General features: G+C 56.7%; 5 protein-coding genes across 5 annotated transcripts; 2 read left to right on the plus strand and 3 right to left on the minus strand.

The window, feature by feature from the left end:
- Window positions 1-968: 968 nt before the first annotated feature.
- On the minus strand, window positions 969-4,025 carry IWZ02DRAFT_370667 (uncharacterized protein; the record flags this gene model as incomplete). The annotated part of the gene is made up of 2 exons (XM_066764516.1): window positions 969-1,259; window positions 1,635-4,025. The coding sequence occupies 2 exons, from the start codon at window positions 4,023-4,025 to the stop codon at window positions 969-971; spliced, it is 2,682 nt and encodes an 893-aa protein (XP_066626079.1).
- A 1,103-nt stretch (window positions 4,026-5,128) lies between these two features.
- On the plus strand, window positions 5,129-7,157 carry IWZ02DRAFT_128117 (Ribulose-phosphate 3-epimerase-like protein). The gene is made up of 3 exons (XM_066761591.1): window positions 5,129-5,600; window positions 5,838-6,086; window positions 6,476-7,157. Exons 1-3 carry the CDS (start codon window positions 5,358-5,360, stop codon window positions 6,731-6,733), a joined length of 750 nt encoding a protein of 249 aa, XP_066626080.1. The 5' UTR covers window positions 5,129-5,357; the 3' UTR covers window positions 6,734-7,157.
- Window positions 7,158-7,244: 87 nt separating this feature from the next.
- Window positions 7,245-10,437, minus strand: IWZ02DRAFT_128135 (ELMO/CED-12 family protein). Its single transcript, XM_066761592.1, has 4 exons — window positions 9,829-10,437; window positions 8,650-9,761; window positions 8,316-8,578; window positions 7,245-8,266 (listed from the first exon to the last, which is right to left on the minus strand). The coding sequence occupies exons 1-4, from the start codon at window positions 10,093-10,095 to the stop codon at window positions 7,581-7,583; spliced, it is 2,328 nt and encodes a 775-aa protein (XP_066626081.1). The 5' UTR covers window positions 10,096-10,437; the 3' UTR covers window positions 7,245-7,580.
- A 1,234-nt stretch (window positions 10,438-11,671) lies between these two features.
- IWZ02DRAFT_128174 (uncharacterized protein) lies at window positions 11,672-13,741 on the minus strand. Its single transcript, XM_066761593.1, has 2 exons — window positions 12,851-13,741; window positions 11,672-12,758 (listed from the first exon to the last, which is right to left on the minus strand). The coding sequence occupies exons 1-2, from the start codon at window positions 13,522-13,524 to the stop codon at window positions 11,726-11,728; spliced, it is 1,707 nt and encodes a 568-aa protein (XP_066626082.1). The 5' UTR covers window positions 13,525-13,741; the 3' UTR covers window positions 11,672-11,725.
- Window positions 13,742-17,815: 4,074 nt separating this feature from the next.
- Window positions 17,816-19,020, plus strand: IWZ02DRAFT_128217 (uncharacterized protein). The gene has a single exon (XM_066761594.1). The coding sequence runs from the start codon at window positions 17,996-17,998 to the stop codon at window positions 18,812-18,814; it is 819 nt and encodes a 272-aa protein (XP_066626083.1). The 5' UTR covers window positions 17,816-17,995; the 3' UTR covers window positions 18,815-19,020.
- Window positions 19,021-23,344: the final 4,324 nt, after the last annotated feature.

Consider the following 23,344-nt stretch of genomic DNA (forward strand, 5'->3'; position numbering starts at 1 on the left):
GCACTTTTGTCCCTTTCACCCAACCAACCAATCCATCAATTTAACCCGTTCGCCCTTCTGTCTGCCGCCGTCTTCGAAGCTAATCTCATCTCATCTCATCTCAGATCAGCCTTACTTCCTTTCCTTCCCTTTCCTTTCCTTCTCCCCTTTCTCCGGACTTTCATGTACCTTCCTTCTGCCTACCTGCATGCACGGGGCCATGCATATGCTGACGAGGCATACTGCGGAGAACAAACGGAACGACGGGGCCTCAGTGCCCTTGGGTAGCTGGGAGAAAGGAAGGAAGGAAGGGAGGGAGGGAGGAGTAAATGGTCCGCTTGGGAGGATGGGGTTGGGATTATGGTTGCTTACCTGCCTGTAGCTTGCCGGTCGGTTGGATGTGCAGGATGGGCCCGATGGGTAGGGCTGACTGACTGGTTGATTGATTGACTGGTTGATTGACTGATTGACTAACGGGATGATGACACTCGAACAGACAAGCAGACAGACAGACAGACAGACAGGCGACAGGCAAGAAGCCGAACGTGCGTGCATTCATGTCATCGTGGCCGTCAATCAATGAGCGAACTGGATCTAAGCCAGCAACAGGGTGTTGCTGGCAATAGAAACCAATAGCAGCTTTGTCACAAGACGGCGGACGACGACCACGAGTGCAAGAGGAGAAAAGCATATCGGCCCCAATCATAATATATACAAGAACCGAACGTATTTTCTTTTTTTTTGTCTGTTTCGTGTTGTTTGTTTAGAGTGGTAAAGGTATGTATGTGCCTGGATGCCAGCGCGAAACCAGTCGCATCAAACAACAGCGATCCCAACACTTGCCTACACACCATCGCGAGAAAGAAACAAGAGGAAGAGAGAGAAAAAAAAAAAAAAAGGGTGGGAGGGGACAAAATTCAAAAACGCCCAACACTTCACTTGACTTCCCTTCTCCCCCAACACCTACGACAACTCACTCGACCATCCGTCTACCACGGCTTCCTCGCCCACCCCTCGAGCATCCTCCACGCAGCGCCGTCCCTGGCGCCCTCCTCAATGGCCCGCGCCACCGCGTCCTCGGCCGCAAACGTCGTGCCCAACCCTTGGCCCTGCTGCTCCTGCTCCTTGGCCATTTGCGCCTGCAGCCGCGCCAGCCACTTTTCCCACGCCCACGCGCCCACGAGACCGGCCACGTCGCGGGCGTCGGTCGTCGAGCCCGAGGGCTCGCCGTCGTCGTTGTCGGCGTTGTTGTTCTCGGCGACTACTGGCTCGGCTGGCTGCTGGGGAAGAGGCTGTGGGGGTGTTGGGAGGGGCTGAGAGGGAGGGGATCGCACGGCTTGGTTGTTGTTGTGGTTGTTGTTGTTGTTGTTGCTGCTGCTGTGGCTGCCGCCGCCGACCAACACCTTCAATATAGAAGTGCCACTCATGCTGCGGAAATGCTTGGCCGACGGACGAGAGTGGACAGCAGGAGCAGCAGGCTGCGACTCGGCGACAGCTGCATCTTGCTTGAGAGTAGCAGCATGCAAAAACTCACCATTTCCGGCAACGGTGCGCTCCGGCACGACCGTCTCGGAGCTAGAACTCCTGCTTCCTGTAGTACCAGCACGAGGCCTGGTCATGGGCGTCGAGGCAGGCATATCGAGCGGCGACGACACCTCCATTGACGGGTCTGCGCCGACGTTGAGCTTCTCGGTCCACTTGCCAGCGGTGCGTGGAAAGGGGCAGGCCGACCACATGCGGCGGACCTCACCAAAACCGGCACCCTCTAATCTAGAGAGAAAGGTCTTGCTAGGCATGGCATCGTAGCCGCGCGTGAGAAGGTTGAAGCCAAACTCGACGGACAGTGCCTGTGCGCGGCTGCCCGACGGTGCGTGCAACAGATCGGCGTCTTGGACGCGGAACTCGAGGTGTCCACCGGGCTTGAGGACGCGCATGCATTCGCGCAAGCAAAGGTCAAACTCGTCACAGCGGTCAGGGTTCGCGGTGGTGGGAATGCTTGTGCGGAGAATTGTCTGCAGGGAGCGCGCCGAGACAACATCAAAGTGACCTGATGGGAAGGGAAGGGTCCACAGGTTGGGTACGAGCATGCGGCTGTGGTTCGAGGGACCAGCAACCTCGCGCTCCTCGTCCTCAGTCTTGACAGTCGTGGAGGCGTCCGGAGCAGTGCTCGTCGTCGCAGTGATGACGCGGCTGCGGGGGAAGTCGAGGGCGACGTGCCATCCCCAGTCACCGACTGCCTGACCACCAAGGTCCAGAACGCGGGTGGTCAACTTGTCGCGCGTGTTCTGGAGAACCTTCCATGCTGGAGAGACGAGAAGGCGACCACCATGCAAAAGCCTGGTGGCTTCGAGGACCCAGAAGTTGGGGCGCATCAGCTCAAGTGCTTGCTGCTCCTTTTGAGCTCTGGTGATCTGCTCCTTGTGCTCGCTTGGGTCGTCCGCGTAGAATTGAGAGACGGGACGGCTTGACGGGACGTGAGAGGGGCTGTTGACCTCGAAACGACCCAGAAGCTGCTTGCGAAAGACCTTAGGCATGCAGCGGCGGCGAAGGTGGATTGCCTCTGTGCGGGCAAGACGGTGAATAAAAGCGTCGACCTTGCCGTTGAGCTCGCGGAGATATTCAACGGCTTCAAGGAACGTAGTGTCCTTGGTCGGAACTCTAGGTGTCGATGCAGTGATCTCGGGGAACACTACATCGGCAAAACGGACAGACTTCTTCGACGGCGAAGTGACATCGTCGAGGTTTGGCTTGACGTCTGTTGGCAAACTTGGGCTCAGCACTCCCTGGAGCCAAGTCTCCTGGGCAGAGAGCCAGAGGCTGGTCCGGCTCAGGTTTTTGCGTCCAAGCTGAGCAAGTTCGCTGGCATAATTTTCGTTGTACTCGTACACCGTTTCGCTTGGTCTGATTTCCAAGATTTCACCCAGCGGGGAAGTAAGGCCATCAAGCCCGGAGGGCGTAGGCTCTCCCGTGTTGCCAAAGTCAGCGGGAACTTCCACCACGTGCTCAACAATGTCGTTGGGAGCATCTCTCCAGGGCACTCCGTAGAAGTTTTCGGCTACAGAGGTGGAGGGTCCAGGCTCCCCATGCGGCTGGCGTGGAGGAATGCTCCAGGTGTGACGTGCCGAACCTTGCAGAGAGGAGAAAAAACCACCAGGAGATGGGATGGAAAGGGCTGAGAGCGCATCCGATCTTGGACTGAGCGGAGCTTGTGGAGCATAAAGCCTTTCGACGGATCCAGAGCGACGGGGTTCACCAACAAGTTGCTCCATCTCTCCCTCGAAGACTTCAATGACCTGATCCACGTTGGCGTTTCCTTGGTCACCTGAAAGATGGTGCAATGTCTCCATAGCCTCGTGGTTGAGCTGCACAGGGCCAAGGTAATCGATCTCGTTGTCATTGTCAGAGCTGTTGTCGGGGGTTGACGGACAGCTCAGATGCTCCAACTCCTCCGACGAAAGACTGCCATCGAGAGATGGCGCACTGTTAGTCCCAGGGCTGTGGAGCTTGCGCGAAGCCAACATGTTGAGCACCTCTCTGGCTGGACCCGATGCCGGAAGTACGTAGGACGCAGGAGACACGGCGCTTTGGAGCTTCTCGATGGTGGGCCAGTTGGAGGGGGACGGAATGACCAGCGAAGGATATCTTGATCGGCTCGACCGCGCGCTGCTGGAGTTGCTACTGGATCCGCTTGCAACCTTCTTGACCGAGTTGGAGCACTTAAGCGGCACCTCTTCAGCGACATCATCATCCGTCAGGTCGTAAAGCGAGTCAAAGTCTGGGTCATCCCTATTCTTTCGCCACTTTGGAGATATGCTGTGACGGGGAGTCGGCGAGAGCGGCCATTCGGGTTGCGTAGGCCGCGTCTGGACTGGGGCTTTGGGGGTCGGAAGATCTTCGCTGTAAGATGGGGATGACTGGTTCGTCGAGAACATGGCGGCTCTTTGAGGGGCGGGTGGATATTGAGTGAAGAAGTAGCCCGAGTCGATTTGGGGCGAGTCTTCGATTACAGTATTAATCGTAGTCCTCCGGGCCTGCGGGGACGACATGTCTTGAGTATTAGATAATCTTGGGCTGTAAGTCGTGGCGGGGAGCGTGAAGTATTCCATTGCGGACGAGATTGATGCTCTGAACAGAGATTCGAGTCTCGTTAAAGGCGTATGAAATGGATATTATTAGAGGCGTAGATACTGGGGGGCCGTTCAACGGACGATGGGAATTCTAGACGCCAAGGAACGACGAGGTCCGGTCAACGGAAACCACAAAGAAACAAGAGAGGGAATGGGCAAAATCCAAAAAGAGTCAGAAGGAATGGAGTGTGCACACAGTCGAGGGCCGGCGGAAGTTAAGAGAGCAGACACCTTTGCTGCGGCCCCGGGTGGCTTACAGGATGCATGAAAAAAGTCTGCTCCGACCACTCGAGGCCAGCGCTTCTGTAGGAACAAAGTAGAAACATGGCAAAGATCAGCGGCAAGGCGAGAGCCTCTTCTGGCTGCCTGTGTGGCCCTGACCAGGGCACAGCATGGCGGTTGACAGGGAAGCCCACGGGCCGGCAGAAAATTGGTGGACAGAGCCACTGAGGATGGAGCAGGCGTCAGAGAGTACGACGGTGACGAGTGGGCATGTATGCAAGCACATGGTGTTGAAGGGCGCAATTGGCCCACACAAACGAAAGCTGCAAGCGCCTGCGGCCCGAGCGTCGACCTGCATCCGGGGTGGTGATTATTTGGGCGGCAACGCACGACAGTCGCCAACCAATCTCTGCAAGACAGCGCGGCCAGCTCGGTCGCAGTTCTCAAAGTACCGCCGTCGCGTCTGCTTTGAGCCTGTCGATATATTGTCATGCATGGCCATGCTGTCGGCAGTGCGAGGTCCATGACTGTTCAGACCAGGACGACTGGTTTTCTCTTGACCTCGCGCCATGTCGCCTGACGACCAGTCCTAGGCACAGCTCTTTCTCAACCTGTCGATTTGGACATGATGCCGGCGACGGAGGCCCTCAGTCTGGTGCTTTGCTGCCGGAACTCTTGACGCCCCAAGCGCAGTTGTTTTGTAATCGCGAATGACGGGCGCTGCAGCTACGGACTTGGCTCGGCCAACAGGCGTTCTATTGATGCTAGAATTTCCTATGCGGGTTAGCAAGCAAGCTGGCCATGTGGACTTTGACGAAGCTGGTTGGCAACAGCTGCTGATGGATCGAGACCATTGAGGCTCTATCGAAAGGTGAGGAAGTATGACTGACCAGTGGGTATTCCGAGCTGCCCCACCGACGTCACCCCGCAAGCCTAGCGCCTCCCGTCCTCTCCGCCATCATCACTTTTCGAAAAACCTCTGCCTTCTCCCGCTGCCAGCCACCGAGGCCTCGAATCATCTCGCCCACCATGACACCGCCCGCGATAATAGCTCCCAGCATTCTTTCCGCCGACTTCGCCGCCCTTGGCCAGGCATGCTCCGACACCATTGCCCAGGGCGCCGACTGGCTGCACGTCGACATTATGGATGGCCACTTTGTGCCAAACATTACCTTTGGCGCCCCCGTCGTCACCAAGATCAGGCGGCACGTTGAGCCGCCCAAGGAGGCCCACGGCCGCGGCACCTTTGACTGCCACATGATGATTGCTGAGGTACGGACATGAAGCTCGATTCTGGCACACGACTCGAAGCGAGCGAACAACCAAGCAACCAAGCCTGCAATTGATCCACCACGCCCCAGCTATGCGGGCGCTAAACCGCGTCAAACCCATTCCCATAGCTCCTCCTCCCCAAAACGAGTGCGCATCCGTCTCATGAAGAGCAACAGAAAAGAGTTGGAGCAGGCCAAGTACGTAGGCTAACGGACAGGCGACGACGACGCCCACCAGCCCAAAAAGTGGGTCCGCGAGTTCAAATCGGCCGGCTGCAACCTGTACTGCTTCCACTACGAGGCCGCGATCAACTCGACAGCCGCCGACAGCCCCGCGGGCGTGACGGACGCCAAGACCAACCCCAAGGAGCTCATCAAGTTCATCCACGACGAGGGCATGCTGGCCGGCATCGCCATCAAGCCCAAGACCCCCGTCGACGTGTTGTGGGACATTCTCGAGAACCCGAACAAGGATGAGGTGCCGGATGTAAGTGGCTTAAGCGCTTTCCCCGTCTCTTTCTTCTACGTGTGCCCTGGAGCGGCGAGGCGCAACAGTGTCAAGGATGGGTCATGGGCGTCAGGTACGCGATGCGGCGAGGAGGCGATGTATGCGGCGCGGCGCTTAGACGTGGGGACGCGGTCGTATGGGACGAGAGATTGTTCCTGCATCAGGGCGCGATCTCTTGTCCCAGCTACCACACACACCTGTCCATCCATCTAAGCGCCACATGCGCCGCTCGTTCGTTCGTCCACTCCCTGAACCCTCCAGCGCCAAGATGTCCCACTATCCACCCATCCAGCCATGTCCTCCCAATCAAAGACGACCCCGCCACCCTCAGACCCGTCAAATCAGACTGACGCCCCCTCCCTCCCCAGATGGTCCTCGTCATGACAGTCGAGCCCGGCTTCGGCGGACAGTCCTTCATGGCCGACCAGCTTCCCAAGGTAACAGCCGTGCGCGAGCGGTACCCCAACCTGCACGTCGAGGTCGACGGCGGGCTGTCGGAGAAGACGATTGACAAGGCGGCCGACGCGGGCGCCAACGTCATTGTCGCCGGCAGCGCCGTCTTCGGCGCCAACGATCCCGCCGAGGTCATTCGCAACCTGCGCGGCGCCGTTGAGGCGAGGAGGTGACTTGCTGCCGATGCGGGTGAGCGAGAAGAGGATGCCGGTCCGGGAAAGAAGATTAGGGGGAGGTTGTGAATCGCGGATCTTTTGAGAAGAAGTGCAGAGTGTGCTGGAGGCGCGTGTAGCAGAGGGACGGGAAGCTGGAGCGGGATGGTCACGTTGTTGGTTGGTGCATGAAGCATAGGCGTTGTTGAGCTGAGCAATTACGATGATGAATGAGTGAGTGAGTACACGAGTCTTGATTTTGCAAACAACAAGCTTCTCAAAAGAGCGCAGTAATCTACATTTTGTCTATGTATTGCCTTGTTTGCTCTCGTGTGGCTTTGTACACCCTAATCCTACATGCGTAATCAACCCCCTCTAACATACGATACACGCTTATACATGAATAGCCCACATTAAAGGAATACAAACGAAGGAGAAACCAAGTTACATGTACGTGCGCGGGTATCTGTCCTAGAATCCATACATCCATCCATCCATCCATCCGATCAATTAATTAATGGACAAAACCAAGCGACCGTTTTTTTTTTCCCCCCTGTATGTGCGTTTCATGTGTCCATGTGTCCATGTGTCCAAGTGTCCCAGTGTCCAACCATGCGTCTGCGCGTCTCCCTGCTCGCCCGTCTGTCTTGAATATGCGTGAGATGAGAAAGAGAAAACAAAGAGGAAAAGTGAAAATTGTAAATAAAGACAAAGCTGTAATGAAGGTGAGAAGTGAAGGAAAGAAAAGACGGTATAGTAATAACATCATCAGAAGAAGAAGAGGTACAAGGAAAAAGAGAGATGGCAACTCTTACCCTCTCCCTTCGCGTTGCGCTCACCTACCTACTCACCCTCTCGACTCCGCTGCTCACGGCCCATCCATCCCACCAACGTCATACCAATAATCCTCATCAAGGCCCTCGCGACTCGGCAACTCGACACCAGCCTTCGCGGCGCCCGCCCCAGCCGCCACACCAACACCAATCTCCCCACCATCTGCCCCCGTAACGCCAACAGGCGGCAGATCCTCCAACCTGACGTTGAGCAGACGGATTTTTAGGCCGTAGCCGCCGACGGCCTGGACGAGCTTGTGCGTGTCGGCCGTGATGGGCTGCTGGTTCAGCAGCATGAGCAAGCCGTCGAGCCACTCGGACGCCGCGACGTGCGTCGGCGGGTGCAGCTGCAGGAGCACCGTCTCCTTCGCTGCTGTCGCTGCAGCGCTGCCAGAGACGCCCGTTGCCGTCATCGTCGTCGTGCCGCTGATGGAGCCGTTGGCCGCGTGCTGGTGCTGCGTCGTGGAGGTGCCGTTGTGCGTCGAGGCGGCGGCCGAGGATGGTTCCGCGTGGTGCTTTGATGATGAGGGCTTGGGGTTTGGCGAGTGCGTGCGGTGCTGCTGTTGTTGTTGTTGTTGGGTGTCGGCGGGCGGGTAGCCGTAGATGGTGATTTTGGTTGACGTGGTGTTAGGCAGGTCGCGGAGCGTCGTTGCCGATGAGGCCGTTGACGGTGCGCTGGCGCTGACATTGGATACGACGGATGATATGGTTGCGAGATTGACTGTATGTGACTTAGTATACGAAACTCGTTCGAAGATGTTGACTCTTACTCTTGTTGCCCAGCTGGTCAAGCCTGAGCTCCTGATCCGTCTTGTTGAGGAAATCTGCGTAGTGCAGGAATCTTCTGTTATGTGAGAGTCGCGCATAGCGCCATGATGTGGGGTGTGTCCTGTTCAACTGCTCCTTGGTGATGGGTCCAGTGTCCTCCCGGTATCCCATGGTATGAGGAAACCATGCTCCCGCGAGGAGACATCTTATCCTCTGCTCCTTGACAAATTGCAGTGCCTCGTGATTGAGCTCTTCTCTCACTTGGCTGACATTTGGAGAGTCACGTTAGACCAAAGCCATCCTTGTCGACTCAGCGGGGGCGGGGCGCAGACTCACCGTAGATGTTGACCCCATGCTTCCTCATACGTAAGTTCGAGAAGCTGCATCTGAAGTTCGCGAAGCTTCTGATAGTCATACTCTGCAAGCTCGTCCTCGACTTCCTGGAGGTCCATTTGACGGGGGGCCTGTCCCACCACTTGCTCAATCAGTATCCTCACCAGCTCCTCGACCTTTTCAAAGTCCTCGACCTCTGCACCTGTAGCCTGCCAGAGCCGCAAGAAAGCTTGCAGGCCGCTGGTGTGCAGCCGTGACCACTGCAGTATCAGAGGTCTAAAGGCACGGTCAAAATTGGTGCGAGACTCCAAAATGGCATAGCGCTCTCGGTCATCGTGGTCGGACTTGTCAACTTCAAAATGGTCGTACAATATGGTCGTCACCGCGAGGCTTGCGCGAGCAATGGGGCACCGTTGCTCTGCAGGCTGGTTTGACTGCTCCAGCAAAAGTTTCTGGAATGCGTCCTCGTGTGTGCGAACAAAGTCGGACAAGTCCATGAGGCCTAGATATCCCGTATGTTCAAACTCCCACCCAGGACTCTCGCTCTCAAAGCCCAGCCGCCGCCATTTTTCTGGATTATGTCTTCTACTGCCGCCGTCTCTGCTCTTGGTGCTCAGCAGCCGCTCAGGCTTGCTGGCCAGATGCAACCCCTTGAGGGCGCGCCTATGCTCCGATTTCTCCAGCTCGACCTTGACGTCTCTCCACTTGCGCAAGAGCACCTTGCTCAGGGTCTGAAATTCAAACAGAGGATGCGCCAAGTCCTGCAGAGCGGAACCCTGCATGAGAACATATGCGGCCGAGATGACTCCTAGATCCTGCAACTTTTTGATAAACTTGTGCCACTCGTTTTCGCTGTCGTTGGTGATGGCGTCGCGCATGAGCGAGTTGATCAGCTGCAGGGCATTGGCGCAAAGAGCATGGTCTGCCGAAGATAGGCGGGCCACAAGCATCTCGAGAAACTGCGGGTAGATGGCAACGGCGGGCTTGAGGGCACGAAAGCCAAATTTGCCGGCAGGCGCGGCGCGGTAGTACGGATGTGAGACAATGGCAACGAGGATGGACATGGCGCCGCGGAGAATGTTGACTAGTGGCTGGCTCACGACAAGCTCGACAGTCTGCGATGCAGCGACAGCGGTCAGCGTGTTGAGGCTCCATGGCGGGCAGGTTGGGATCGTGACGTACACGCTCAATGAGGTCCTGGTTGACGTGGTCCCAGCCCTTGTCAAGCTCCAGCAAGCGCGAAAAGGACGTCAGCGCGTAAGCCAGCGTGTTACCGTGCGCGTGGAGGCAGAGGTAGCGCAGCTTGGGTAAGCCTCCCTCTGCCTCAAAGACATCGGCAAATGATGGGTCGCCAATGACGGACTGCAACTTGAAGGCGGCCATCTTGCGGCCAGAGTCGTCATCGGAGCCCAAGCGCTCGACGAGGTCGGGGATGTCAACGTTCTCCATGGTAGCGCAAGCAGATAGAGGGGGTTTCGGTGGCTACTGCTGCTGCTAGTGATGGGTGGTCGTGTGGTGGCTGCAGGTTCAAAACATTCTTGGGATGGATGCGTTGTCGGCGCGTCGGATGGCGTCGTGGTGTTGTTGATGAGAGTCGGGTCGGTCGGTCGGTCGGGGTCGGGAGATGATCTTCAGGGACCGGGACGCGCGCGGCGACGTGCCCCAGGCCACACAGACGCAGACCACGGCCTGAGTCAGATTTGGATGCCATCGACCACGTACTGTACGGGGCGAGGTCGGTCGCACGCCAACGGCCAGGACACAGCGCGCCCCTAGCCGCATTGATATCAGAGCGCGCTGGGACTGGCTGGTCAAGCCTCAGCTCACCGGTAGCCCAAGAGCTGTATTATGCATGGGCGCAGAATCAGCGGCCAAGGATTGGGCCTAGTCGCAACTCTCTGCTGCGTCAGAACCATCAGCCCGAGAGCTTTATCGACCGCCGACTAAGCAATCTCCAGTTGACGCCGTCATCATGCCCTCCATCTCGCACAGGATGATCCAGCTGCCGTTTCCTGGAGGGCAAGCAAGTCCTCACGATCGCGCCAATCGCCTACAGTGTGAGTGTGTACGAAAAAGATTTCGGTGGGACACACATCCCACGCTGTCCCCCGTGCATTCTCCCCGCGTTGATAACCCCCAAGGTGCTTCGAGCAAGGGCGCCGGGGGAGGGGGGCAACGACGCCGATCGAATCCGCTGCTTGCTCCACCCACCACACACAACCAACCTGCATGTCTCCTCCCAGCATCTCGACCGCCATCGCCGCAGCGCCGTGCCGTCACCGCTTGAGCAACCAGACTCGCGGACCCAGCCCCGCCGCGGCATGACGCAAGCCCCTGGCCCAGCTGTGCGACCGTCGTCCAAACGTTCGTTTCAAGATTTTCCATCCTCTTGTCTTCCATCCTGTAAATGCAACTTTTTCTGAGGGCTTCATTATCTTAATTGCGTCATCTACTTCGTCTCCTAACATACATCTATGCAGCTAGCTATCATGATTTTTTTTTTTTTTTCCTGTACTAAATACGCACTTCGCATCACCTTTTCCAAGCTAGAAACACAAGGAGGTGAGGTTTTTTACGTCAGTTGGTCCATGAGGTCTCACCGCCCAAAATGGCAAGGCCAGTGGCTGCGCCGCCTGCCACACCAGCACCACAACCGCTGCGGCCGGCTCCATGGCACCAGCCTAACCGGCCAACGCACGTAGCAGCAATAGCGAAAATCGCGTCTGATCGACCCCATTTCGTTCGTACACCACAGACGGTGGTTGGCGCTGCTCAGCCTCCCAGATACCTCGCCGAGGCCATCTCGTCATTAGCAGCGTTGCGGCAGACCCATGCCAGGCGTGCATATCAGCCACCAGAGAGAAAGGGAAATGTGCAGCACTCTCTGAATTGCTCCGGGTTCCCAATTCTCGCAATTCCCCTTGGCCCGTCCTGTATGACTTGTCCCCTTGCAAGGAAAACCGAGTATTAATCCGTGTAACACCGTTGATCCGGGCCCAATGCTGTTAGTGAAATTGCTCCCAACTCGTAATGGAAAATGACCAAAAAAGAAAGAAAAAAAAAAAAATTTTCATGCCCGTCAACTGCGCCATCCGACGTTCCAAATGACATGGGCAATGTCCTTGGCCGTATTGACCGTGTCGACCACTTTGCCGAACAATCCCGCGGCAACAATGTCGTCCTCGTCTTCCACGTAAGGCATAAACATTCCCGATGGCGTCCGCCGAAGTCCGCTGCTACCTTCGCCTTCGTCCTCTTCGGGCCGGGAAAGCCAATCATGAGTCACGACAACGCTGTCGCGTCGGCTCACGAATGCGTTAGATGGCTCCCATGACATGTCATCATCGTCATCGTCTTCTCCCAAGAGGAAGTTGCTTGACGCTTGAGCAGGCCGCAGTGTTTCTTGCGATGACGATGGCGACAGGCGACTTGACCTCCAGAAACCTAACGAGTGTGCGACGGGCTGATCAGGAACCTCGGGCGAGTCGCGGTACTTGAGCGTGGTATCGGGAAGCTTAGCTATCGTCTTGTTTTCCGGTCCAAAGCTGCCGTTTCGGGAATTGTTCCGCGATAATCTTCTTGGCTTCGTCTTCATCTCCAAACCCTCATCTGACGAGTCCTCATCGTCCTGCTCTCTCCACGCGTCCTCGTCGTATTCGTCTCCCTCTTTGCAATCAACCGCGATGCATTGTTCGACTTTGTCATCGAACCTGATGTGTTTTCTCTCACAATCGCCTGGTGTGTGGAGGCCAGACGTTGACCGTGAGGTCGAGTAGTCAGTGGCGTCTCGACTCGTGCTTTTTGATGGCGTTGACGAAACAAAGTCGGAATTAGCACGAACGTATGAAGGCCTCTCGTGCGCGCGGAGGAGGGGTGCGCCACACTGTTGGGCCTGGACCGCCGAAGCAGCTTGCTTCAGCAGCGACGAGTTTGATATTGATCGCTGGAGCATGACCTCGGACATGCTGCGCTTCTTGAGAATCGGCTTCTTGTTGATGAAGGAATTATTTTTCGAGATCTGGCTATTTGCCTCGGACACGGGATGTGAAAGCGGGCTGCAAGATGCGGTTTGCAATGGGCCATATAGCCAAGTCACATCACAGTCCTTGAGCCTATATTTTCCATCAGCATCGGATCCGAAGAAAACGCGTGGGCGGCGTGACGGCGGCGTGATAATCTGTCAGCTGACCGAATCGAAACTCACCAGTTGAGCGTCTCGGGCGAAACCGTGCGTAAGCGGTACTTGGCTTTTGCCCACGTTCTCCACGAAGCATTCTCCAAACGTGACCTTTCGCCGTACGTCTTGCGATTGCTAGTAATGTGTCGCCAAGACGACCAAATGTCTTCTTCCCGCCACTCGTGAGAGAGATAGTCGACGTGCCGCGTGGGTTCTGGTTTTATAGCCGTGTCGTCTTCGGCATTGGGCAGTGGCTCAGGCGTCGAGGTATTGGACACGACCGAGTCTGTGCGACATGTGGCGGAGTCGCTGGAAGCTTGGGGCTTGGCCTTTTGGTCAGTCCCTTGTTGCTCAAACGGATTCCGGCGGTCCATCGGCGAGATGTCGTCGTCGTAGGCAGGAAAAGACAGGCCGTCGTCCTCGTCCTCATCGGAAATGGAGTCCTGAGAAGGGCGGTCCAGGATGCGGCAGGCGTTGGCATTGTAGTGGTATCGAAGAGGCGGGTCTTGGCGGTCGACAGGCGAGGATGAAGGAGCGATTGGGGACGTCGAGTACTCGGATGGGTCGGCGACAACTGGACACCTGCGGCCAGAGTAGGACGGGACGAGGAAAGATGTTTGAGAGGCCGACGAGCGACGCAGAGGCGAGGGCGAGAAGTAAGACTGTCCGTCAGAGAGCTGGACGGGGAGCACTTCGGCCATGGTGGGCGACGGGGTTGACGAAGATTGGGGCGCCTCGCACGCAACCGCAGTGTCTCGTCGGATGTTATGAGCGGCGGGATCCCCACATGAACGCCTTTGGGATGTGGAGTGGTGCAAGCCGGAAGAGGCTTGGGAGGAGTTGGGAGAGGCAGAGGAATGTTGACCGGGACAACCGCGGAGGCTAATGGCGAGGGAGGAAGGACGATGAGTTATAGCAAAGGCCGGATTAGGCGAGGCGAGGAGGCAGAAGTAGGTGAGATAAGAAGGCAAGGATTTTAGCTCGGCCACGGAACCGTGGGCGAGGTCGAGTGTCTGGTCTGGGAGCGGGAGGGACGGAGGGAGAAGGGGTTGCCCGGCGGCGCGCAATGCGGGGAAGAGCGGAGTGAAGGGCACGCAGAATTGATGAGACGAGACAAGAGGCCCGGGAGGGCGTACTATGTAGGTAAGTAGTTTGATATTTGCGGAACGCGGAGACAGCAATTGGCCAGCCAGGAAGGACAGCGAGAAGAGTGGAGGCGCCGCTGGTGAGGGAAGGCACTTGAATGGCGGCACGCAGGGCCTGGGCGTTTTTTTTTTTTGTCGGGGGGGTTTTTTTTTTTTTTCTCTCTCTCTCTCTCTCTCTCTCTCTCTCTCTCTCTCGGGCGGATTAGGTCTGGCCTGTCCGGGGGGCGACAGAGAAAGAATCTAGCGAACGAGGATCTGCGCTGGCCACAGTTGGTCCATTGCCGGTCGACGACGCGATGAGGATCACTGATGATCCTAATGTCCAGCCGGGGGAGACGAGTCAGTGAGGGACAGCAATACATGTAGTAGTGAAGATGATGGTGAAGACATGATCATGGTGGAGCCGGTAGAGCATGAATTTTGACCCCGTCTCAGTGTCCCCAGCCTGTCACCCACACACTGCCTGCCCTGTTGTTTGACCCCTCCCCGCGCCACGCCTGCCCTCACCGCCCTCTCGGCTGGGTGGACTGCACTGCAAGTGTCGGGTGCTCGGGCGCCGTCTTCAACTCCATTGATTACACCTCGCTGCTGCAAGGGAAGGCCATCATCTACACCTTGTCATCGAACCTCCGCTCTCGTGCGTCGCTAAGAGAGCCATTGCGACTGCAACCGCGTCGGTCGGATCCTCCTCCTTGGTGCCGCCCGCATGCAGCATCAAACGGCCTCCCCGTTTAAGCACCGGTGCACCGAGCTAGAGAATGTTGCGGGCGCCTCGCTCAGCCCTGTCGCCGCCGCGCAAACTCTGCGACTCGCCCAGCCGGTCTACCCCGACGACGTAGAAAAATGTCTCCGCAGAGGCTACCTGCAGCACAGCGCAGCACAGCACAGCACAGCACAGTATACGTACAAAGCACAGTACTTAGCAGGCATCACGTCGGCCTTTGACTGCTGCATGCAGGACAGGATTCCAGCTGGCGTTTTGGCTTTGTCTTGACTGCGTTCGGATGCGGGGTTGGTCTGGGGTTGTCGCCCAATGGCAGACGTTTCCAAGACTCGGGCTGCCTCAACCTCAAAAAAGTGCTGACTGGCACCGACCGTCGCCACCGCTACCAACCACTACACGACCATTCTCTTGCGGCGACCGGGAGCACGTTCCCCGAGCCCCCTCTTCTCTTCCTCCGCTCCTCCCTCTGCCCCCTGTGGCGCTCGCCAACCCATCCTTGCGCCTACATCAGACCTCAGCACCCTCAAACCACCTGGACCCTCTTTTGCTGTGCTGTGCTGTGCCTCAGGAACGGAACCAAGGGGTTTCGGCCAGCCACTGGCCTGCCCCGCTAATCCTTGCCGTCCCTTTGGAGCTTCAATGCCATTGTGCGTACTACCTCTAGCGCGTCAAATCGGCCTGCGTCTGCAAACGTCGCCCCTGCGCAAAATATCGTCCATCTCTGCGCGAGAACTCGCCACAATTTCCTTTCAATTCTTTCATATTTTCCCTCCATCGTCCAGTTTTGAATGCTCCCAATCGTGTACAGGTACTTGCGTGCCATTGCCGAGCTTCTCGTCCTGAAAACCCGGCATGCCCCGATGTCCCGTCCGTCCTGCCGCGATGCCGTTCTTCCACTTGGCTGGATCCGCCTTGCCGAATCAAGGCCGCGGCTCCCCTGAGCCTCCGGGAGCATCACCTTTTTGAAAGGTCTGGATCGAAGGGTGGATATCGAATGTTTGGCAGATCAACCGTCTTGGCCTCACGGGCAAACGTCACCCTCGATCGACTGGCGCAATGATGCATGGCTTCAGGCACTAGGCCAAGTGCCTATGTTCGGTCCATTTTGCGGAATCAAGACTGCTCAAGGGCTCATCTCCAACCCCATGCAAGCCTCTCACGCATGGCAGCGCGATGTACATAAGCTTCAAGAGTGTGCCATTGGCTTTGGCCGGGGTAATCGACCAACACCGCCCACGCTGCCACAGCCCTGTTGTCGTCAACCGTTCGACAGCAGCAGGCGGGGTCGGCCCGGGGGTTCTGTGGTCTTGGTGCTCCACCTCAGCATCCTCGTCGCTAGCACTGACCATTCAGAAATGGAGAGGAGAAAAGAGCCAATTTGCCCCCATGCCATACCTGGGCTCCAGACTTGCTCTGCACCCATTCCGCCTTCGCTGCCGACGAGGCATGGGCTGCTCCCCCTTTGCTACCTATGTTGCCCCTACTTTCCGCGCTCGGTCTGCCGTTGTTGGCAGCGATTCACCATGGGTTGGTCTGGGGTAAACTTTCTTGACGCACGGCGGCACTATTGCCAATCAGGAATGTCGATTGGCCTGCGCGAGGCATGTCGTACTCCTACATTCCCCGTCCGTCTCCAGGGATGATCGGTTTACAAGAGGCCAGCCTCACAGGGGAGGCGAATATACTTCACTCTTCTCAGCATGGTGTTTACCACCGCTGACATACTCAGATCGAGACATGGTTCACCGACACGCGTCTAGTCTGCGCGTCCCTCAGCGGAGAGCCTGAGTCCACACAGGTGTCCCTCTCCATGTGAAGGCTGCTCGTCGTCCAGATGAGATGCGCTTATCGGCGGGGTTGCAGAAGGTGGAGGAGCGGTTGCCCTGTCAAAAAGTGGTCTTCGAGGACTGGATCACTGAAAGTGTCTGCACCTAGGGCCTTTTTCGGCAATACTCAATGCCGTTTCGCAGACAGAGTAGGGAACTGAACAAGGGCCCCGTCCCGTCCCGTCATTCCGCGAGGCGCCGTGAGCAATCACAACCTCGGGTGATGTGCTTTCACCGGTGGGCCCAGACCTTGTCGAGGCAGGAGTAAGACGCCGCGACTGGTGTTGGAGACGGATCCGATTTTGCCCAAATTTCCCTCACTCGCTGGAGATTTCTTAGGTAACACTGCAAGGGAGCGAGCCATTTTTCTTTTATCTCTCTCCTTCTAACCCCGCCTCGTGCCGCTTGCAGCGCTGGTCCGCGTCTCTGGGAGCGTCGCGGCGCGACTTGGCAAGCTATGTTTCGCGTTTGCCCGGGTACGACAGAGCCCACGTCGCCCATCTTTACCTTTCAACTGACTCTGGTGTCTACAACGGCCTCCATTGCAACCATGAGCCACGCACTTGATGACCAAGCCCGTCCTGCATCCTCATCGGCGCCAAGTCGCACTCCACGGGGGCCAATCGATGGCCAGATGCGGCACTGCAATGGCCCTGCACCGCGCTGAGATGAGCTTTCACTGCAGCCCGTGGCCGGTCGTACGAGACTTCTTCAGAACCCGGAATCTGTCGTCTTTGACGCCACAGCCCACCTTTGGCGACATGGCCGAGGAAAGCTGGCGGGCGACCGGAACCCTGTCTGCGTCTACGCCCTCAACATCCACGTAACCGCTGACACCACATCTACAAACCGCTGTACAACACGGCTCGTTGCAGCAAGGCATGCGCTGTGCTGTAGTCGATTGCAGCATCCATTGGCCCTGTCGAGCTTAGCCGAGGACGCTCATGAAATTGAAATTCCCTGTACATGTTGTTTCCCATGCTGCAGCCGACTTCGCGAGCAACACCCCTTGCCAAGCATCCCGGAATAGTGTGCTCTTGCGCTTCCCAGAGCGCGTCCAAACACGCGCGCGCTCCGGTTATCCGCCGCCCCTGCGCGTGGGGGGGGATGCGGGTCATCTTTGGACCCGCTCCGCTGTCTACATGCGGTAGGCAGTCCTTTGCCTAGCCTGTAGCTGTGCCCATGTACCCACACGTCACAGCACAGAGTGATACCAGCATCCAAACCTGCCCACTCGCCGCCACCACCACCATGTTATCTCCTCGTGCCGTCTCCACGGTTCAGATCTGTGGCCAGCGATGCTGTATCTGGTGCAAGTTCAAGACCGACCAACCACCGCAACAACAAGAGGTTGGGAACAGGATATCTTTCTGTCGTCTTCCCGTTCAACACCTTCATACGTCATGATTCTACTCCTCCAGGCGCCGTCCTTTAAAGATACGCCTGCCAGCAATCGCAACGCTCGTATCAAAGGCACATGTACACCATGTTCTGCCCGTCGCATCTAGCCGCCCTCATCTCCGTCTACCAGCCTCTCTGCAGTGCAGCGCGTGGCAAGTCAGGCTCTCCGTTCCCCACAGTGCTCCGTAACGAGCATGCCATGCCATGCCATGCCATGTCGAAACCCGTCGGCGCTGCTGTGTGCGTTGTGCACTGGCAAAAGCAGAGAAGCACATACAAGCAAACAAATCCCACGTCTCAATCTCGAGCCATGCATCCGTCTCGAATGATCTCGGAGGAGACAGTCGTCATGTCCGCCACATATCTTTCTTGTTGTTCTTGTTGTTGTTGTTGTCGCCGCCGTCGTCGTCTGCTCATGCAGTTCTGTGGCGGCGCTTCTGGCCCCCCTGCTCTCTCCCACTCTTTGGACTCAACACCACGGACGCCTGCATCGTGCGTCTTTTTTAACCGCGGCAGCGCGATTTCTGCAACCACTTGTTGCCGACTCCCCTCTTGCCTCGCATCGCGTCGCGATCGTCATGTTTCGCTCATCTTTGCTGTGGCAGAAAATGTCGTGGCGCTTGACTTCCATCATTTCGGACGAAGAGGAACGAGAATGCCGCGGGAACTCCCTGTATTGGAGCAAAAGGTAGGTACATGGGGAAGTGGGAACAGCCCGTCTTGCCTGCGTCTGCCGATGCCAGGCACGGTGGCTGGCTGGCTGCTATTCACGATGTTTTTGTCTGGCTTGACCAGCCCTGTGGAAACGGCTTTTCCACCACCGGACAGCCGTGGCGGTGATCCAACCAGCCGATCCACCACTTGCGTGCGGTGGCTTAACGGCTTCGCCATCTGAGACAGGCGGCTGCATTGCCCGTGGTGGCTCTGCTGCTGCTGCTGCCGTTGGTGGTGGGGGTGCGAGATTTCTTTTTCGTAACGTCTTTCTCTACGTTCATGGAATGGGGCCAACAGTTGTGGCACATGTAACCATGGGATTTTGCAAGCTGGGACTCGAACGCTCCCCATGACTCGCCCTAACAGGTTCCTCGATGCGCAGGAATGCGCCTGGGTCTTCTAGCTCAGTGTATTTCGATTGTTCTCTGGGTTTTGCTCCTTGAGGGCATGAACGCTGCGCATCAGCCTCAGACTCAAACTTGGGGTTTTATGCCACAACTCTAACGACCAAGCTGCTTTCGCCGTCGTCGCTTTCTCTTCGGGTGTCAAGCCGTTTTCGAAGCTGCTTTTTGCTTCTGCGGTCGCGTATGCGATCATCTCGTTGCCAACCAAACTGCTTGGTCAGATCTTTCGTGTTTAGGAGGCGCGCCCACACAGGAAGGCCAGTTTGGTCTCGTTTGACGGCTGCATCCAGTCCGGCTATCTGAAAAAGTGCCGGTTTGGATACATGTTGTTCTCACAGAGGGCCCACCGCAAACATGATTGCTCACAGTGGCAGCAAACCGTAGGCAAGGTGTATAACCAAGGGCCATGGGCGATGTCCACACAGTATGGCCAGACACAGTGATTCTGGGCATGATGCCACGATAACAAGACCTGGATCGATTGCCTTGTAAGTCCGCAAAGCCATGTAGGTGTCAAAGCAGTTGCCTTCAAGATCTTCCTTTTCCTAGCTCAGGACTTTTTTCAAGAACACATCTGGAGATTCAGAAGCCTTTCCGGGCAGCGCTTCTCCAGTCATCGTTCAGTTTGAAGATAGAAGCAGTCGATTCACCAAGACTTTGAATATCGCAAGTCGTTCAGCATTTGGTGTTCTCATGTATTGCGTCCTCTTGCTGTGGACTTTCTCTAGATTTTTTTGGCTGTTTGGTCTGTCTTCCCGCTGCTAGCGGACGGGGAAACCCACACACATGACTTCGTACAAGGTAGGGAGCAGCCAACACATTGCTTCCCCTCAACCGCTGTCATCCAACCTTTAGGAAGAGAGTGGGACAACTCTCGTTGCGGCACCATTACCCAATATTCCGCTGTCGTCGGCTCAGAAATCGGGGCAAAAGAGAACAGCTCACCCGCTGCCACATGATGAGAGCTGGGGAAAAGACGTACCAACTCCCTAGAAAATTCAACTTCCTATGTTCCATTCTGTCTGAGTCCGTTGTGCTTTCCTATCTCTGACGCCACAATGCTTTTGAAGATGGCTTTTGACAGCGCAGGCTTCCCCTCCAGAGTTGAGCGAAACGTGTGTGTCCTCTTGTGTTTTGATGGCTGCACGTCAAAGCACCTGGCAGTAGAAAGTCACTGCCTTGTTTCCTGATTTGCGAGTCGTACATGTATAGTCATTGGGCCATCTTCCCCGTTTAGCCCCTGCCAGTCACCAATTTAACACTTCGAAGTTGTCGCTAAGTAATTTTGTTGTGGGCGCCCAACTCTGGTTAGCTTGGCGATCGTGCCTTCCTTCTGTTTGCCAGGCTGGACAAAATTTCGACGCACACAGGCTGGTGTTTATTTTTGAAGAAGCCCGCCGACCTGCCCGCTGCTTTCTATTACCACCACCACAACCGAGTTGACGACACCAATCCTCAACCACATCCTCGCCGCTCGGTCTTCCAGTCAGCCTCAACCCTCACCTCTTACAAAGTCTTCGTCGACCTCTCTATACTCTCGTCTTCAATCCACATTCGACCAGCTATACAAGATGAGCTCTATTCACCAGATCACGGAGCCCACAGGTTCGCAGCAGCCAGCGGCAACCACATCAGCAACTTCTGCCGACATGCCCAGGCCAAAGGGCTATCAGTATATCAGACCTCTCGCCCGCGAGCCTGGTGTTCGATCTCGGTTGGGGTTCTGGGCTGGCGACGCGCGAATCGGCAGCCCCGAAGACCTTCAGCGCCACATCCGCCACGAGGATGCTCCCGGTCCCCTGTTCAACGGCATCATCACGCAGACCACCCGCATTGAGCTGCTTGAGCTCCAGCTCCGGATGAAGGACAGGGAGATTCAAGGGCTGAGAAGTAAGCGAAAGCATCCGGAAAAAGATCCAGCAAAAGTCTTTCAAAGTTTTCCGACTCACATGAAGCAGGTTCTCTCGATATACAGGCGTCTGCCTTGCTCACCCCTTCCATGGCAGCGCAGGGTCCGAAGCGAAAGCTGCTGCAGGCTGATGTTGAGCTGGAAGATCCAGGCCAGCAAGAGCCAGCATCCTCAGTGGAGTCTGCATCTTCCAAAGAGCCCCTCACGTCCAAAAAGGGTCTTGATTCTCAGGATATTCCTCAGGCTCGGCGATCGTCTGAACAGGTCGATTCATCAAGCCCAGTCGTCAACACAGCTAAGACCGAAGACTCCCACACTGCATCTTCTATACAACGCCATTCGGAGCTCAAGCCTGAGGAGCCCTTCCGCTTTATAATCCCCCAAACGGAGGCCCTGAAGGCAACTCCATATACGATCGCCAAGCCAACGAGCCCATTCCAAGCACCAAGTCGCTCCGATAACCGACCAAGAAGTCTCCCAACATGCGACTTCTCATTCACCTTGCCCTTGCGCCCTGCGCCAACAGTGGCTCCCGTTCTGAAAGAAAACGAGGAAGTACAGCGTCCCCGGTGCGACTCATCGCTGATGCTTCAAGATGACGACGCCTCGTCTCCGGGAACCCTCGCGGCCCCAGACCCCGAAGTCTTCTCCGGCGACCCCAATGCCCTCGCCGCCTTCGAGGACCAAGTGTTTTGGAAAATGGCTGAGGACGGAGACAATTTCGAGGACGAGGCCGCAAAGCACGCCTACGTCCTGTCTCGCTTGGGAGGGGAGGCTCTGGAACTGGTCGCGCGAACGACCTTGGACCAGATGGATTCGGACCAGGACACGGACAGCGACGAAGATACGCAAACGTGGCAGTTCGTCATGAGGACCTTGTTCAAGAAGTATGACCAATACCTTTCTGAGCCTGAAGAGGAGGAGGAGGAGCATGACGCTGAGAGCGAAGCCAGTCACCATTCGTGTCCTTCCGGAGTCGACGAGGCTGATCCTGATGAGCCTGAAGGGGCGCCTGAGCCCGAGGTGTTGACCGGCGAGCCCTACGTGGCCACCGAGGATGAGGCACTAGCAGCAGCAGAGAAGATGGCAGCGCGGGAAACGTCGGAGCGCCACAGGGCACAGTATGATGCTCGCTACAACCAAGCCTGCGCCATGCATCTCCGACGCGTGGACGTCTTCAAGGGAGACCGCAACGCCGGACCGATCGAGCCTCGCGCGCGCAATCCACCAGCTCGAGTCGAAAAGCGCAGGTGGCGGAGCTGGACTAAGCTGCCATCTATGCCGCCTGGCATGGGTAGAGAGCAGTGATCAGCGCACTCTCTGCTCCTAAAGACTCTGGTGCTCGCCTCGTCTCCTTCTACCAACCTACGACAACTTTTCCGACTTTACACCTCCATGGCATACACCCTTCGGCAGCTTGAGCGGCTCTTCAGAACAGTTACAACGCGCTGCTACCAGCATTCCGACAACTCCTTGCTCGCGGTGTGGGGAATTGGTAGATAGAAAGGCTAATACGATCTTGAAAGCTCAAGTTTCTTGCAAGACATACGTCGTGACTGGAGAGCAGGCTAACAAACAGCACGTGGAGAGCAGCAACATGGAAAGCATGTCTCAAGCACTGGTATCGTTCAAATTTTCCAGAAGCCGTTCAGTTTCGTCTACCATACACACATCTCGTCACAATAAAATTGTCGTTCAGACAGCACTTCGATCCCATCCGTCCTCTCACATAGACAGACACATAAAAGACCACCTCCTCACACAAACCATTTCAGCACACAAAAAAAAAAAAAAAAGACAAACAAAACGCAAGTCCTACCCACCCACCATTCTCCCCCAAAGAAATCAAGATCCATCTCACGAACCACCCACCAACACACGCCCACCAGCGCCCCTCGAGCTAGACGAGACAGCAGCTACAGCCACCACCCGCGCCCACACGGCGCGCACACCGTGCCAGAGCAGCTCAAAACGCAGCGCCGGACTGAGCGTCAGCAGGGCGGCGGCTGCCGGAGGGATGGAAGGGGCGTGAGAAGAATGAGAGGAAATTAAAGAAGAAGTGGAAGAGTCGTGGACGCGTGGGTATCGTGATTGAGGTCGTCGTTGTTGTCGTCGACATGTGTTTGAGTGAGTGAAAGGGGTGATGGTGGTTGAGGTTGTGGGAGCCGCTGTCGCCGCCATCGTCGTGCCGTGCGCAACGATTGACATGGCAGCAGCTGAGCTAGGAAGGGCGGCGGAAGGCGACTGTGTGTGACTGGTGGTCGGTGATGTGTGATGTGGCGTCGTCTGTTTTGCGTAGAGCAGCTCACGACACGACGCGGCCGTGCTGAACGAAGCAGCTGACGGCGTCAGGAAAGATAGTGTCTGCGTCTGCGTCGGGGCAAAGCCGAACCGACGC

This window comes from Phyllosticta citriasiana (assembly GCF_038021145.1).
Source record: "Phyllosticta citriasiana strain CBS 120426 chromosome Unknown IWZ02scaffold_2, whole genome shotgun sequence".
Taxonomy (NCBI): domain Eukaryota; kingdom Fungi; phylum Ascomycota; class Dothideomycetes; order Botryosphaeriales; family Phyllostictaceae; genus Phyllosticta; species Phyllosticta citriasiana.